The sequence below is a fragment of the Tetrao urogallus genome (genome assembly GCF_951394365.1).
Source record: "Tetrao urogallus genome assembly, chromosome: 2".
NCBI lineage: Eukaryota > Metazoa > Chordata > Aves > Galliformes > Phasianidae > Tetrao > Tetrao urogallus.
In genome coordinates, this window is record NC_136814.1 from 2,567,873 (window position 1) to 2,585,382 (window position 17,510).

Below are 17,510 nucleotides of genomic sequence, written 5' to 3' on the forward strand. Positions count from 1 at the left end.
CCTGGAAAGATTCAATCAATTTAACTATGGTAATTTAATATTTTTACCTTTTATTCTCTCAAAGTCAAATAATCATTTAAACTATCTTACCAGATCTACTGTAGCCAACATATATTTTACTTTCCAAGGAGAAGATTGAGACGAAATTTCCAACTCAGTCATAGTTAGTTAAGGAGGCTGTACACGTCCCAGTTTAAGCTGAAAGCTTGGAGCCTAGTCTTTAGGAGGTGTACAGAGTTGACAGGATAAGCAAAGATGGGTTCAACCTTCAGTGGCCTACTGTTTTGCTGAGGGAGTGGTACCAGCCTGAGTTATACCTCTCTCAGTGGTTGAGACCCATCCTGGGGACAGGAGCAGTGCAGGGAGGCAGTTTTCAGTCAGCTCACATTTCAAGACATAAGCAGCCACCAACTTCCAGGCTTCTCTATTTTTGGGTCAGATAACCCAAGCTGCCAACTTCCTCAGTCAGCACTGAACTATAATAACAAAATTCCTGGATTTATGACTTCATCTTATTGTCATCAAACTTGCCTGTATGTGTCCCCAGATAAACAGCGGTAAAGCAATACAGACTGAAATACAAGCTGCAGATAACAGGGATGCTGAGTAGCCCATGGAAGTGGAGCCATGACTTCTAAGAATTTCCTAGATTAATACTGCTGAAGATCCTGATAGCTGGGCTAAAACGGAAGCTGTCCATACTCAGTTTGGGATCAGAAAACAAAAGAAAAAATTAACTTAAAGTGAGGCCTATAGAAGAAAAGGCTTCAGCAAACATTTTCCTGTCCGATGACAAACAGTCTCCCCTTTCTCAGATGGCTGCCTTTTAAATAACCAGCTTGCATCACGGCATCTGAACAGAAGGAAATAACTGAGCTTGTCCAGGAGAGCTGCAAATGGGTCAGGCCTGGCTACACCAGTTTGTACAATCAGCATTCCTAACATCCACAGGCATCCTGCTGGTACCCAACAGCTCGGAATGCAGGCGATGAACAATGAATGAACTGAGGAGCTGCTAGCTCATCCAGTTTCTTGTAGCTATTACTACACGGTGAATAGCTCCCCAGTCAGCAATTCATTGTGATTGCAGCGCATACCTGAAAAAGAGGTGAATACTCTCATGCTTAGCTTGACAAAATGTAAGCTACAGAAACCATAAAGCCGTTGTAACTAAGGGACAAAGTTTTGTGGGAAAATACTGCTGGTAGGTGGATGGTTGGACCGGATGGTTTCGGTGGTCTTTTCCAACCACGGTGATCCTATGATTCTATGGTTCTAAGTTAAACGTTCCAAAAGTGTTTAACCAAACCATTATCTCAGCGTTGTGCAAACTCGGTATAAAAACCTTGTTCAGGAATTCAGGAACCAGCTGGTGTTATTAACATATGACTGCCATATTGGCTACCAACTCCTTCTACCAGTCGCTAATTTATAGCAACTGCTCTAACCGAAGTCATTATTGACTAATTAGAGCCCACAAGAAACAAACCGATGAGCCAGGGAAGTTCCATAGCCTTGCACGCACAAGTGCACACTGCAGGCTGCCGCCAGAGACTGGGGACGTAGCAGTTGGCTATTCAGGCTTTTACAGAAACGCTTTTGTGGCTCTTTTGCAGGGCTGGTAGTTCGCTGGCATTCATTCCACCCATGGATCACCAGGTCCTCGTTCCGATCCAAGCCTGCGGATGTTCCCTTGCTCGTTCTTTGTTTCACGCCGGGACCGCGGTCCTCCGCCGCACCGTTTTGCGCTCCGCGATGCCCGTGCGTAAAGCCGAGGCCGTCCGGCGGAGCGCTGCGGCTTCGTTTCGTGCGGCGCGGCGGTAACGCGCTTTGTCAGCAGCGCCCAGCGCGTACGGAGCGGCCGCGGCCCCGCGCGCTCCCGAGGAGTGCGGCGGCGGGGCGGCAGCAGGCGGCGCAGGACAATGGCTCGGTGCCGCCTTCGCTCGCCGCCGCTCCCCGCGCTCTCCCCTCTGCATCCTCAGGCGGCGCGGCCGCGTCCGGGCTTCACCTCCTCGCACCTCTCCTGAGGAAGCGCTTCATCCCCCATTTTTTCTCCGCGAAGGCATTTTTTCGCGATTCCCCACCTTCTTTCTTCCCCCCCCCCCCCCCCCCCCCCCCGCCGATTTTTTTCCACACGGGCATCTCTCCGTCCTCCCCCTCCCGGCGGCGCGGCCCCGCCGCAAAAGCCGTGCGCGCGCTCAGGAGACGCGGGCACGCGCCCTGCCGCAGCTGTCCCGCCGCGGCTCCGCCCCTCCTCAAATCGCGCCGCCATCCAACGGCGACGGCTCGAGGGGCGGCCGGCGAGAGGAAGGGACCCGAGCCGAGCGGCGGAGGGATCGGCGGGGCGGAGGGATCCGCACGCTGGAGCCGCTCGGCGGGAGGGAGGAGGGAGCGGGCGATGCGGCGCGGAGCCGCCGGTCGAGGCGAGGCGGCCGTTATCTGAGAGGGGGGGGGGGCGGCGGCGGCGGGGCCGCGGGGGCGCGGAACGGCGGCGCGGGGGAAGGGCGAGGCCGCGAGGTGCGGCCGCGGGGCGGGGTGTGGCGGCGGCGTCACCGCCCCGCGTCACTGTGCGGTAGCCTGGGGAACGGGCGGTTGGCGACTGGGAGCCGCGCCGCACGCCGACCACGCGGGGCTCCGCCGCCCGAGGAGCGAGGGTTTGTTCCGCCTGTTTCGCTTTTGTCTGAAATCCCGGGAGCCGGGCAGGCTCCCCGTGTTCTTCCCTTCCCGCCTCCCGCCTCTCCGGCATGTAGCGGGAGGACGGCGGTAGAGGGGCCGCGATTCGCACGGGCGGCCTTTCGGACGCGGTGCCGTTGGAAGGAGGAAGGTTAATCGTGGCCGCCGGCGCCGCGCTGAGGAAATGGGGCTGGCTGCTTACAGCTGAGTCCGTCCGCTGCCGGGAGCTGCCGCGGCGTGGGCTTCAACCGTTCCGGCATCAGGGAGGCACGCCGATGCCGGCCTGTCGCGTGTAAAATGGATAACGAAGTCTTCGCCCCCGTTTTGAAGAAGTTCACGCGCAGCCCTCTCGTCACATGGGTAAGCGTTGGTTTTTTTTTTTTGCTCGCCTGTCATTCATTGGTTTCCTTCTCGTTGGCGTTGTGTCATCATCCGGTTACTGCTTTTCAGGTTCGGACGTTTGGACCCTTAGCAGAAGAGAATGGCAACAGCCTGGAGGAATACCTGACGCTGGTGGATGGCGTATTTCTCAACGAAGTCATGCTGCAGATGTAAGTGTGTGCGGCCCCGTGCCGTCTGCCTCTGTCCCTCTCCTTGTCTGGAACGTTGGGCTTTCTTAACAAAACTGCATTTTTTTTTTTTTTTTTTCTTTCCTTCAGTAGTAGCGTGGGTAAATAACTTCTGTCTTGGGTGGCTTGAGCAGTCCTGTGGTGGGTGGCAGGGAGACTTTGGAGCAGAGCAGATGCTCTCATCTGCTCAGACGATGGTGTAACATCCAAGCGATGTGATTCCAGGATGGGCTCATCATGCAATCTGGAGCTTGCTGGAAAATGAGATCGCTTTAAGTGGTTTCCCAGATTTCCATGAGAAGCATAACGGTTCATTCTGCTGTCAAGTCACGATCATAAACAAGGTTTTGAATAAATGCACTGAGCTAGTAAGATTGTGATACCTATCTTGGTTGGCACCGTACCTCCTAAGGATTTACCAATCACATCACGTTGTTTGCCAGTGGAGTGGTCTGCTCATCAACGCCTTCTGCTTCATTTCTCACAGTTCAGAATTTGAGTAGATAGCAGTCGTGCAGTAAAGCTGAAACTGTGAGTGGGGAGCATTTTTTGGCCACGAACCACAGAAGAGCTGTTTTTACATAGTCTTCTCAATTGTTTATTGAATGCTGCTTTAAAAAGCCAACTCCATCATTATGAGATGGCATAAAATCACACATGAATAAATGCGTAGCTTGCTAGTTAGAAGACATATAGCTCAAAAAGTTCCAGTCAGAGAAATATCAGCATATCCAACTGTGTGTTGTGATTATCATTTTTTGTTAAGCATAGTTTTGACTGAAATGTTGCCCACTATTGTAATACTAGAGTGTAATGTTTTTGTGAGGAGCGTAGTGATGTAAGTTAATAATGTCAATAATGGAAGAAAATACTCTTTTTTTTTTTTATATTTACAGAGGAAGACAGCAAATCTATTTGCATAGGTACGAAAAAATATGGGCTTATGAATGATGAGATAGATAAACCAGCACATGAGCAGCTTGTGATGACAGCTGTTCCTTAGCACTGCACTCATGATGGGCATCCTGTTACTCCACTTACAGTTTTACTTGTACACACATACTTTTATAGCTTTTTCTGTTAGTATCGAGCTCACGTGAATAACCTGTGTAACAAAATTCTACTTGCCACATTTAAATTTGAATTGTTATCCTCTTGAAATCAATGCCTTCTTTGTCACTACAACTGATGTATTTTTTCTTGGACTGTGTATACATGAAATAGCTGGTCAATTTTAACTGTGCATTTAGCATATAGAGCTTCTGTTTGATTAAAAATGTTTGACAGCTGGAAGTAGAAGGTAAATTTGGTACTGGAACAAAGTGATTTTGAAGAATGTAACTTCAAAATTGAGCTTTCTCGGTAAGTTTTTACAATATTAAGAAAGTGTAACCTGATTGATGTGTATGTGGTGAACGTTTGTGTAACATGGGAAGCTGCAGGGAGAGAACAATCCCATGCTTGAGCACTGAATTTGGCTTTGACAGCATGCTGGGATGACTGTAGTTTACTTGGAAGGAGTTGTGTGTAGATGTGTAAACACAGGAGGGAGGCAAAGAAAGAAAGTTTGGCACTTGGAACAACTGAAAACTACCTTAAATTAGAGGAAGCTGTACAAGCGCTGACAGTAAATCTAGTTTTACAAATACGTAACTACTCTGGAAGGTGTGTTTAATTTAAAATACTTTTTTGGGGAGTTAAGATATGTTAAGATTGATTACTACTTAGAAATGAAACTTCTTCCAGAACCGTATTCTTATTTGGGGAGGGGTGAGGGGAATATGTTTGTTTTTCTTTTGCTAGGATTGAAAGAGGAAAAAAATGTTTCGTGTTTTGCAGACAGATTCCACCTCTGGTGAAGTCAGTGGAAAGCTCTGTTAGCTTCTGGTCCCTTTGAAGATCCACATATTAAAAATTCATCTTCATTTGCAAAAAAAAAGCATTTAAAGATGTAACTTCAATTAACCATTGAAATCAGATTTTCAGTATTTTCCATTTTATTAGGATTTTTCTTTTTGTCCTTTTGGTCTTAACTACCATACGTTGAGGAAATGTAGCAGAAAATGTAACTTCAAAATCATCTTTATATTTGGAATTTCTTTACGTTTTGACTTTTTTCACGTTAGACATAGAGGTCCATAGTTACGGGTTATGACGCAGTAATTCTAGAGAAATAGTGTTGCTCTTGCAGAAGTGATCAGGAGTGCAGTGCCTAGAAAGCATCTGTGGAAGTTGCTTTTGATATGAGTTATGTCATCTAGTACTTGCTGTTTACGTTAGTTGAGAGATGCATGGGATGCTGGTGTTCTGGTGTGAGGATACAGCTATCAACCGTCTGCTGGGTAAGGACTGTGGTGTGTTGTTGCTGTGGATTGCGTTAGATGCTTTCAAGGAAGTTAAAGATATGAACAAGTGGAGGCTGTTAGAGGTGTTGTGGTCTTGCTGCTCTGATTCTTGAATACGTATTTTAGTTCTGCCAAATGCTGGGGGGGAAGTTACAGGCATGTTTTAAGCAGTTACATATTACACAAAGTTATTTCATTCCATAGCAGAATTTTTTGTTCTCAGCAGTGGTACTGAGATGGCTGGGTTTCTTATTTGTTTTTCTGCTGGAATTGACTTTATTGGTACCCAGTACATCAGGAAGAGAAAAACAAATTTGTTACATTTCTTGTATGCCTTTTGCTGTTGAAAGTTTTAGAACAAGTGAAAATTGCATGGATTCCACTGGTCTGATTAGATCTGGAGAGCTCTTCCTTTACTGGAGATGCTACAGGCAAGCTGTCTTTTGTTTTGTTTGTTTGCTTTCCTGTTTTTTAAGGTGAGTTCTGATCTTAGAATATCAGCTCCTGACTTGAGAGAACGTCCCATTTCCTGTTTAAATTTAGGTCAGTTTCTTCAAAAGTATTCATTTACCCACCTTCTGCTAGGAGCAGTCTGTGTCTGATACGTGGATAGAAACCCATCTGTCTTTCTAAATCTGGGCCTTCATCTTTGTGTTCTTTGGTACAGAAAGGAGTTATGTATCTTGGAAGTAAATCGCCATGCAGGGGATCTCCTCAGTGGGGTTCTGCCATAACAGAGAGGTGGACAAGCCTACCCACAATAGTTCCTACCTTTACCATGAATCATAGAATCATAGAATGGCCAGGGTTGAAGAGGACCACAGTGTTTATCTAGTATCAACCCCCTGCTGTATGCAGGTCACCAACCACCAGCCCAAGCTGCCCAGCCTGGCCTTGGATGCCTGCAGGGATGCTTTGATGTCAAAAGGCTTCTGATGTTAGGAAATGTGCAGGTGCTTGAGTGATGTATGTTGTGTGCTGCTAAAATGAAGCAATAGAGTTCAGCAGATTAGTCAGCCCTTGCACATCTAGTAAATAATACCTACTTGTTTGGGTAGGGATGTATGAGTTGTTCTTCTCAAGCAACCTGTGAGACTTTGCAGTTGTGTACTTTTATTTAAGTAATTACAAGACTGGGACTTCTTTTCCATTTAGCAGCGCCATTGAATATTTGTTTATGTAAAAAAAAAAAAAAAAAAAAAAAAAAAAAAAAAAAAAAAAAAAAAAAAAAAGATAAAAGATTCAAACTGTAGCTTAGTTTTAATGGCTTTTTTTTTTTTTTTTTTTTTTTTTTACTAACTCTGCATTTGTGGAAATGGATCTGTTTCAGTGCAACTGTTGGGCGAATAGCATGTTCAGAATGAGTGATGTGAAGAACCAAGCTCTGGAACTGAGCTAACGATGCACTGCCTGGAGAACCCGTCTGTTTTTGTGTCCATCTTCCATTCCTAACCACTGCATTAATTGAATACATCCGTTGGTACTGCCCGCATTAGTTACTGCATCAGAACGTGTTCAGAACTATTTCAAAGGAAGGAGCATTTTGTTTTTCTCCTGTTTTTCTCCATTCTTGCTGTTCAGTCACAGTTTTTCCACAGTCTGGCTCTGCGTGCAGACCTTCCACACCCATAGAATTTTCCAGGTGGACTGGCTGACAGTTTTCTTCCACTACTGTGGTGGTATGTGCCTTGAATGTGTAGACTGCTTCATTGACTCATTTTCTGAGCTCTCAGTCTTTAGTTGCATGCTTTTTTTTTCTCCCAAGCAGTTGAGCTTGCCAGCCCATACTTCTGGCTTGCTTATATCTTTTTCTGAAAACGGGACTCCATCTCCAGCGCTTCGGCCAGCTGCCTGGCTCTGTGAAAGAGAGCAGGGACGTGTGCTCCAATCCAATTAACTCTTTCACGTGAAGGCCAAAGAGGCAGCTTCGGTCAGGTTTTGACTGGGCAAAGGGATGGGAAAAAATGATTTAGGGAAAATTAAATTGGTGAGTTTGGCAGCAAAACTACACGCACGTGATATTTTAGACAAGTGGCAAATAAAATGAAGCCTGTACCATTCTCATTGGTTGAAGTGGATGGATTTGACTCACATTTCTCAAGCTCACTCTGCCAGGCTCACATGATGTAGGTAAATGTCACTAGCAGTTTCGAGTTGCTCTCAAAAGTGGTTTTGCAGGAATATTTTCTGCAAGGTGTTCTTCAAAGAAAGCAGTGTTTGTGATGGTTTCTGCAAAGAAGCAAATTCTTCAAGAAGCGATGCAGCAGAATGTGCACTGCAGTCAAGATTGCTGGAATTGAAACATTTACATTACGAAAACTAAAAGGTACTTTTATGCAGTGTTAGAGTGAGGGTGGTGAATTTTAGCTTGAACATTTGCCTGCAGCCAGCTTCAGTCGTGCAACTGAGGTGAATGTAGGTTGGTACCTGTGCTTCTGAGGTGCTTGAGTTCTTGATAGGTAAAGGGGAAATAGATTGTAGGCTGGATATGGAATGTATGGAGTGTGTGACCTTCTGGCTACATCTCCATTTTTTGAGTTCTTTGTGTCTTTTTCCGCTGTTGATGTCCAGTGTCCTTCATCCTGTCTCCTTCAGTTTATTTCTGTGTGGTAAACCATTCAGTGGTTCACTCTACAACTTTGAAGGTTAGGAAGCAAATGGTCTAATCGTCCCCTGCATACATACATGTCCTTCTCAGCTCTTCATGTATTGTGTTAAGTATCCTTCGCTTGTGGCTTCTTATTTCTTCTGTTGTTCTACTGCCTACCATGCACTTGGTGTGGCTGGTAGCTGAGACCAAAGTCTAAAAGCTAAGTTTATCTGTGTGTTTCACAAATGGCAGTTTTATCTGAAATATCTAAGATCAAAATAGCTTGTTTCAGCATTGAAACAGTTCTGGCAAGGAAACAGCTTCTATCCATTATGGCTTTTTAGTTTTACTTTCAGAGTGGTTTTCATTTTGCTCACTATGTGCTGTTTGAAAGCACTGTACGAAGATAAGTTAGCAATCGCTATGTAAGTGTGTAATTTATCTCCTGATTGCCAGGAAAGGTAAGAGTACACTGACACACCATCTCCTCCTATGGCACAGTTCAGTTAAGGCTGTTTTGTGAAGGCTTTGGGGCAGAGATCCCTGAGCAAGTTAACGGAGGAGACGCACCCAGAGAGCGCAGCATGGCACTCCTGAATAGAGCTGTTCTTATGCACAGCAAAGTTGGCTTTAACTTGAGGTCACACGATCACAGAGAATGCCACAAGTGTGACTGTGTGCCAGAGGAATACTTGTTCAGGTTTTGCACTAGCAGCTGTGCTGTGTGTTTTAGTGGTTCAGATGTAGATGGATGACAGGTTCCATTTCCAGCTGTGGCTGCCCATATTTCTGGCACTGGGCTGATTTTCCTTTTGCTCCGTCGTCTCTCCTGTGCTGCCACTGTTGCTCCCCATGTAGTAAGGAAAGGTGATGCACAGACTTGTTTTGCTGTGATTTTTCTGTGGCATGAAGAGCTTGCTCAGGTTGCCAGGGTGCCTTGAGCGGCTCTGCAGCATTATGGTAGCGTGGCAGCAATAAATACCAAAGTTTTAGTTCAGTCAGAAATGTCTTAGCTGGGCTGACTGGCTGCTGGCAAGGCTGTGTTGGTTCCATGGCTTGTGTGGGGATCTGTGCACTGCAAGCCTTTGTCAAGTATTGCTGCGCTCTGATTTTTCTTTCGAAAACTAATCTAGGTAACTGACAAACTGGTTGCAAAATCAAGCATCTCCTCATCCTACACTTAATTTGGGAGGCTGACTCGTAGACTTTCCTCATTTGTTTCTTCTGCTAGGAAGGGTTTTTTTAGCTTAGTGTTCTTTTGTATGTTCCTCTTTTTTTTTGGTTCCTCTTCTTTTATTTCTGAACTGCATTGTTTTTTTTGTCTTCCTTGTCTTTTCATACTGTACTGCTTTTCCCCGTGTAAGGAATTATTTAGGGGTCAAGACATTTTTCAGAACGCTGCTTTGTTAGAACATGTGACTTCGGTGGTCAGAGATTATTTGGTAATAGCTATGTGGAAGCCCCTGGTTTTGTTTTCTTTTAAAGAGTCCTATACTTGTGCCTCGAGATGCTCCAAAGAGGCACGGCCCTTATTTGCATGCCTCTTCAGTAGTTGTTACTAAGCAGTGTTAACAAAATGCTCCCCCTTTGTTTCGTTGGAGTAATTGCTGCTAAGGCAGCAAACTGAAGCAGCGGTACTGCTTGACCTAAACTTGGTTAGTCTGCTTTCCTGTTGGCTCACTCCAAGGAAAAAGCAAGAATTATCTGAAGTTGTATTTTTGGACTGGGAAATAGCAAGGGATGAACTCATAAGCAGCTTGTATTATTCCTGGCTTTCACTGAATCTTTGGATCTGTGCAGTGTATTTGGATAGACTTGAAAGTTTGCTTCCTTTTCTGCAGCAAGGGGAGCAGAGGTCACTTAGGTTTATTGTAGAGTTTTGTCTTTTTTTAAGCTAAGGGAGAAATTTGCTCTATTTTTTGATTATGTGGTATTTTTGTTTTCCCTTAGCAAACCCTTGAGCAAAAAAACGTCTGGTGTAATTTTGAGATACCTTGGGAAGATGCTTGCTGTACATTTAGAGCATCATGTACAGCAAACAAAAATAAAATACACATGCTAGCTGATGTATGATAAGATATAGACAAATGTCATGTGTACAAATGTTGGTTTGCATCTTAGCAAGGATATTAATATTAATGTTTAAAGATGAAAAGAATGCAGCTCTTCTACAGACCCTTTATATATATGCTGATCTTGTAGCTTTGTGTGGTTAACAGGGGTAAGCTCCTTCGTGGACTGCTCTATTTATATCTAAATCAGTAGGGGATTGTGCATTTATTGATGTGCACAGAAAACTTACTGTGTGTCTCCGTTAATGAGATGAAGCAGGGAAGTTGCTGACATCCACCAAATCCTTACAACAAATGTAACGTGCTTTCTTGGGAAATCCCCTTACGTCCAAGAGCCTTGCACTTGAATTTATTTCCTTCTCTGGAAGATTGAGTACAGAGGATTGGATACATCAGTTGCTAGCCTAAAAATCAGTATGACAAAAGGTAAGGATTTCATATTTTTCCATGTTGCATGGGAGTATTACTGGCAGATTTTTTTGGGAGGGAGAGGAGAGCAGAAGAAGCTAAACTTGCTGCTGTGTTCTGCATTTCTCTGGCAGAATGTAGAACTGTTCTTTGTTCCCTTTTTTTTCTTTTTTTTCTTTTTTTTTTTTTAAACTTAAATCTGAATAATCTGAATGCAGACATGGAATTAAATATTTACCCTACCGAAATTGTTCGAAAAGTAAAAGTAAAATCTTGGCCAGGATTCCATTTTAGGATAGGTACATTTGGATCTTTATCCCAAGCAAAGCTGTGTTTATCTGAGTAAAGCTCTACATTCTTCACAGACGTATATTTTATTGTTATTAGTTTACTTATAAAATGTTCATTATTCTTCCTCAGAGTAAAGGGAGTTGTAGAATCATGGTTTCTGACTGAAAGTACATAACTGAAAACAGCTGGTCCTGCTGTTGTCATGGGGTTGTTGTGGATGTGAACGTTTGTGGTGTTTTCCATGGCCACTTCCATAGAAGTGCTGATCAGAAAGTTAGGTAGTTTTGTTTCCCTTTCAGTATTATTAGCTGGAATAGTTCTTAACATTTGAACTCATTTGAGAGAAGTTAAAATCTGCTGACCCTTACCTAAAAAATAAAACACACTACTCAAAATTGCAAAGGGAGAATTTGCTGTTTGTTATCCTGAGAGCTTTGTTTCACTGCAGTGCACATCTTTGTTCTTGCCCTCTCATTCCAGTCGGTGCTCTTACAGCCTGTGCTGCCTTGTTGGCTGGGATAATTTGGGAAGTGGCACAGTGCAAGCATTAGAGCAACCTGATGGACCTGTAGCAGCACTGGTTGGTGACATGGAGCTGGGAAAAACTTGTGTGCTTTTCTACCTTCTTAACCAATACTGCTTCCATTCCTATTCGGAATCCAGGCCTTTGTGATAAAGGATTTAGCTTTACTGTTTGTCATTTTTCTTGCATGCTGTGGTTTGTGTGTGTGAAGGTCAGTGAACTTCTTTCTGAAGAGCACAGAAAAGGAAATCTCTTGTTGTGATTTAAGTTGCTCTAGAGGATTTGTCACCTTTTGTGTTTCAGAAAAAGCCTGTACAAATGAGGACTGAAAAATCAATGGTATTCAACTTGCATATACTTCTAGTTTTAGCCTTTTTAACGTGTCTCCCAGATTTGTTTCTTGTAGACTGTTGGACAGTCAGTGGTGGGAAGGTGAATGATGAATTGTTAGCAAAGTGCTCTGAGAAGAATATGGAGAGATAGAGGCAGACCTGTGCATTTCCTTTTTCTTTCCTGAGGTGACCTCTCCTGCAGGCCTGTGTTTGTCAGCTTTCTGGTTCTCATCTGTTCACTCAAAGGAGGCTTTGTCTGTATTGTTTCTTCTAGAAGTCTGCAATCATTTAATACCCAGGAGTGCTCATTTTGTGTGACAGCATCCTTTCTGTTAGTGGAGCTCTGATGTGTTGGAGGCCAGCTGAGGAGCAGGGCCAGGCAGCCTCAGCTCTGCTGGGTGTTTGCTGCTGCTTGTAGGGATTTGCTGATCTGAATTGCTGGCTCAAAACTGCTTTTTCTTTTCTTTTAAGACAGTAACTTTTCAGTGTGATAAGGAAAGTCTATCTGATGGTTCCGTTGAAGCAGTAGTATTAAAGCTGCTTCCTTTTGTATGATAAAGACAGCTGTTGCTCTGTAAGGTTGGCAGCTATTACTGTTCTATTTTTTTTTCTGCAGAGATGTTAATGCAGTGCTAGAGGTGTGCCTAGTGAATGATAGGTAAACTTCTGTTTCCTGAGTTTTCTTTGCCTACAGTTTGATCACCTGCATGCATCTTTGCTATTAATGAGGATACAGGAAGAAATCAGTCTGGGTGTTATGGCTTTTTGGGGTTTTTTTTCCCCACAAGTGATATTTTCAAGCACTTGAAATAACAGAACAGGCACTGGGTGGGAGTTACAGTTAGCGAGTGGGAGTGTACTTTCTGAACACTTGTTGCAGAATATTAACTGATGCAAATATTTTTATACAGCTACACAGTGATAATGTTCTGATTTAAGATTGGTTTTTTCATCATCTGTTCCTGCACTAAGTGGTCAGAATGCCACTGAGCACTGGTCATCCTTACTTCCTCTGAGTTTAACTGGGTAGATTTCCTTTTTCTCCTTCTTAGTGTCTCTGGCTGCTTTTTTCATCTTAATTTTTTTTTTAAATCTTAAGTGTTCCTTACTGAAGGCAATTCAGAATGGCTGTCATGTTGTCTTAATGTGGTGCTATGTTAATGAAGACAGTTCAGAGTGATTATTGTCACAGAAGCACAGAGCATCTTCCCTCACAGTGAGTGAATCACACGAAGGAATTGCCTGCAAAGTTGGTGCCAAAGGTGCTTTCTGACTACTAACTTTATTTTGCATCTGTAGTTTTTCTTAAATACTGTTGCCTCAAAAGGTGGGAAGAAATGAAACATCAGACATCAGATCTTGATACGCGATGATTTTGTCTGGCTGTTTGCACATGAACCTGTAAACCTGGGAAAATACAGATATGAGGGGATGCCTCTTCTAGCAAATCATACCACTGCTCCTGAGATGGTGAGGCCAGCAGGTTCATTTTGATGGAGGAAGGAGATACTGGGTTGCTCAGCACAAAGGCTTGTGGCACTGCTTCACGTGCAGTTTTTCTAGCATATTTCCACCTTGAGTAGTTTGACAGCTCCTCTGCTGTGAGCTTAAGCACTGTGCAGCTGCCTTGTGAGTAGTTCAGCCTGCTCAGATGCTGCAGAGCTCAGGCTGGGAGTAGGGAAGCTGGTTACGTAGGTTGGCAGTATTGATCCCTGGGATCCCCACCAAGTAGTCAATTTGTTGTAGGCCACTTGGTTGTGTTTCTTAAAGCAAAAGCTTTGGAGCTTCAGCCTCCTAGCAGTTTATGATGTTGGACATATGGCTAGGAGATGGAGTTTTGTACAAGGAGCAAAACACTTTTGATGCTAGTCCTAAAGCTCATGTTGGGATGAGGCAAAAAGCCTTTGATACAGCTGGTGGATATTTTTGCACATGTAGTCAATCTTTGCTAAATGCAGAGTTAGCAAAGCATCATTAAACTGAGGTACTGATGGTCACCTTATTTTGGGGTAAAGATAACGTGGTATTTGTTGTAATATCTTCAGATGTTTGAGCAGATATCTGGAGAACTACACAAGCATTTAGCTGTGCCTGGATTGCTGCTTGAAAAGTGTTGTCTTGAGGGTAGAAATACAGATGCTTTGCAAGAGGTGGATTGTGATAACCACTCACTAAAAAGGCAGAGGAGTGGTTAGTGCTTGGTTGCTGCACGTTAGGATTTGAGCATCCTTTTACTGGATCCTACAGAAGTGCACGAAGTTAAAGGCTAAGCAGGATTCAGAAGTGAAACTTGAGCCACTCCAGATCATACACAGCTTGTTTCTTTAGCAAGTCAGGCTGCAGCTGTCTAGTTGTAGTAGTCATATGTGCATTGCCAATATTATAAATACATTGCAGCCTCAGCAACGTTTACATGTAAAAATGAATACTGTGCTGCAGTACCCTAGAGCTCTACTGATAGAGTAACAGTATTTATTACCCTTCAAGATGTGCAACAATTATATTCACTCAATGGCAAATTTAAAATTGGGGTGTGGCATAATACTTGATGATTAAGTACCAACGAGGAACAGATGGTGAGAGAGGACACAACTGGTTTGCAGCTTGCAGAGGTTTAACCATGAAGCCATTAAGTTATCACATTCCCTTTTCTGATAGGTTTTTGGTCAATGAAAAATTAAAGACAATCCAATTTTATATGAGGTCTCAAGCTGTAATTCGTGGCACTGGTAATATTTCAAAAACACTGAAGTTCTCTCTGTGTTCAGTAGTTTTCAACTGATGTGTTATTGGGATAGATGCTCTTGTCTGTTTTTATTGCTATTGAGATTAATGTATCTTGTCATAAGTAGGTTGCTCTTAAATGCAAAACTGCTTAAGGGTATCTTTTACTGCTCTGCTTCCTATTGACTTCTTGACAGATTTGCCCTATTTTGCTAGGCTATTTGCCACTGAAGCAGTTCAGTGTCTCCACCCAATAAAGGGACCGGTTCAGAGCGTGTTGTGTTAAAAAAGCTCCCAGTGTAAACAGGGCAGCAGCCACAAGAACCTTCTGTTTCCTAAAAAGCGGTTTATAATGCTCATCTTTGTAAAAGATCCATTTTAGAAATTGTTTTTAAAATTATTTTATTGCTTATTACGTTCCCAACAGCACATCTTGTTTCACTGGTATTGGACCGACTGTATTCTAATAAGTGTTAGCATTTAGAATTACTAAATTTATTATAGGTTTTTCTTAGCATTAACAGTTACTTAGCACTGGTGTAAATAACCTTTTATAACCGTAATAAATTGCAACAAAATACAAACAAATTTGAAGATGCATGCTCTTGAAGGCAATACAAATTCTGGGATTTGTGTTTAGAATATGATCTTTCTGCTTGGAAAAATGTTGCATATTTTATTTCATTAGTCTCCCAGTTATTTCAGAATGCTTGATAGGAACATTAAAGTAACTCTGGCATGTAGCAGTCTGACAGAATACGTCTATACTAACAATATATAACGGAAAGTCTAAGTAACATCGAGCTGTGGTTTTGTGCTTTGAAAGGAGCAAGTTAAGGAATTAATACTCCAGCTGCCCCTCTGAGGACTATATTGACTAAATGAAGATGATGTAAAATGGTGGTTTGTAGTTCAGGAAGATCAGCGAGTTTTAAAGTTGGTGGTTTCTAGATAACAGGTCCTGGTTGCTGGTAATGGGAAGGGGTTTTGTTTTTTAAAATAGTGGAGTTCTTTCCGAGGGGCCTCATCAGTTCTTCTGGTGACATTCAGTGCAGACAGTGATCTGTCAGTGTCCTTGGGTGTCTGTTGTGCAGTTGGGGCATGCTTTGAAAGCCAGAATTTTCCTCACATCTAACACTGGATTTTAAGAACAACGAATGAAACTTTTTGACCTCAAATAGTATAATTTTTATCAAAAAAGAAGCCAGGTATTTTCATAAAGTGCAAGGAGCGTGTCAGCCATTAAGTTGGTGTTGAGAGATGAAGATGTGCAACATGTAAAGGAGAGGGACAAACAGGGTGATCTGTTGGAAACAAATCCAAAGGGATGTTGCCTTACTTTCAGAAGCAATGTAAGTGAACAAGTCAGAAAACGTCTGGCACTCACTGACACTAACTTTGACACAAGATTAACACAAGCAGTTTCTGATCATCTTTGTCCAGGCTTAACTTGCCCGAGTTGATCCATACGTTGTTGGATTTGTAAGGATTAAGGTGGAGAGGATGAAACTTAAGAATGATTTTGTTGTAGTACTGTTGACAAAGTATCTGCTGATGTCCTGATAATGCTCGGATTAGAATCTGATAGGATATGGTGTGAGGGATGAGCAGTATTTCTGTGCAGGAGTATGCAGGAGCTGGGGACAGGTATGATGACTCTGTAGGTCCTCACCATGCCTGAGTGTTATGACTCCTGATTTCAAAAGTGTGTTTTCATATCCTCCAATAAAACATAAAGCACACTTGCCGTGTCTTACAGTGTGTGTAAGTGCCAGCAGTGAAATGCTATCTTACAAAACAAAAAGATAGTAGGATTGATGCATGGCTGCAGCAAAGCACCTGCATCTGAAGAAATCTTGGGCTCTAGTTGTGTTTTTCTTCCTCCCCACACATAGTTGCAGTGCTGATTTTTTTTTTTTTTTTTTTTTTTTTTTTTTTCTGCTGCTGTTCAGGAATTTGTCTGCATGTTGTAGTTTTGGGATGGACATAATTAATTTGCCTTACAAGTTTGTGAAGATTGAGGTTTGCATCACAGCCTGAGCTTTTGACATCTGTGTTTTGAATATGTGTAACTGCACGTGAATTTTAGTGGTGGTGCTAAAGATTATGCTATTATGATATCCAGGAAACATTGTTAAGGCTTCTCTAAAGGGAGACTCAGTTGAAATGTGTAGCATTAGAAGTGCAGCTGAAGATGATGGTAAAGCCTGGAGGTAATCGTCTTTAAGATTAAAGGTGAAGATTAAAGAACCAGATCAGCCTTTTGAAGATATGAATGCAGGAGTAGGAGATTCCAGTTGGTCTCTGTATTCCATCACCAAGATTTATCCTGCATTTTCTCTTCTGGTTTTAACGAGTCTGAATGAATTCAGTTTAGAAAGGAGTTCAGTTCTGCGTGTCTGTAAAGCATAATCTTTTTTAGCCCATTTGTTTCCTTTAGTAACTTCAGGTGGACTCAATTAATAAACCCAGAATGACATAGTGGCATAGTTTTGGTGGTATATTCTATGGCATACTTTGTCTATAGCTTTTTCTGGAATGTGGTGATGAGCATTTAGTAGTGAAGCAATTACCCCTGTGTAAATCTGTGTCTGAATTTTTGTAGATTTCTATGTACAAGAAAATAGCAGTAGTGCTTATGTAGTGTTTTCTGTCCTAAGAATGACGGTTTCAGAGGTGTATTGTAAAAAAGATCCAACTTGCTTTTTGTAGCAGTATTTTTATGTTATTTGTGTCCATGCTTACAAGTTGGGAGATGCTGATAGTAATTAACTGAAGAAAAGGTGTAAATACACATCCAACCTGGCCTTGAACACCTCCAGGGATGGACGGGGCATCCACAGCCTCTCTGGGCAGCTGTTCCAGCTCCTCCCCACTCTCATAGTAAAGAATTTCCCCCTGACATCCAACCTCAATCTTCCCTCCCTCAACTTCAAGCCATTTCCCCTCGTCCTGCAGTTATCAACCCTTTCCAAGAGTTGAT

General features: G+C 42.9%; 1 protein-coding gene across 1 annotated transcript in view; it reads left to right on the forward strand.

Annotated features, from left to right (window-relative positions):
* Positions 1-2,970: 2,970 nt before the first annotated feature.
* Positions 2,971-17,510, forward strand: part of CCDC88A (coiled-coil domain containing 88A) — a gene marked incomplete at both ends in the record, with an annotated part of 64,434 nt that continues 49,894 nt past the window's right edge. The window contains 2 exons of the mRNA XM_079550680.1: positions 2,971-3,033; positions 3,124-3,224. Coding sequence (XP_079406806.1) covers positions 2,971-3,033; positions 3,124-3,224 — 164 coding nt within the window. The remainder of the gene's footprint in view (positions 3,034-3,123; positions 3,225-17,510) is intronic.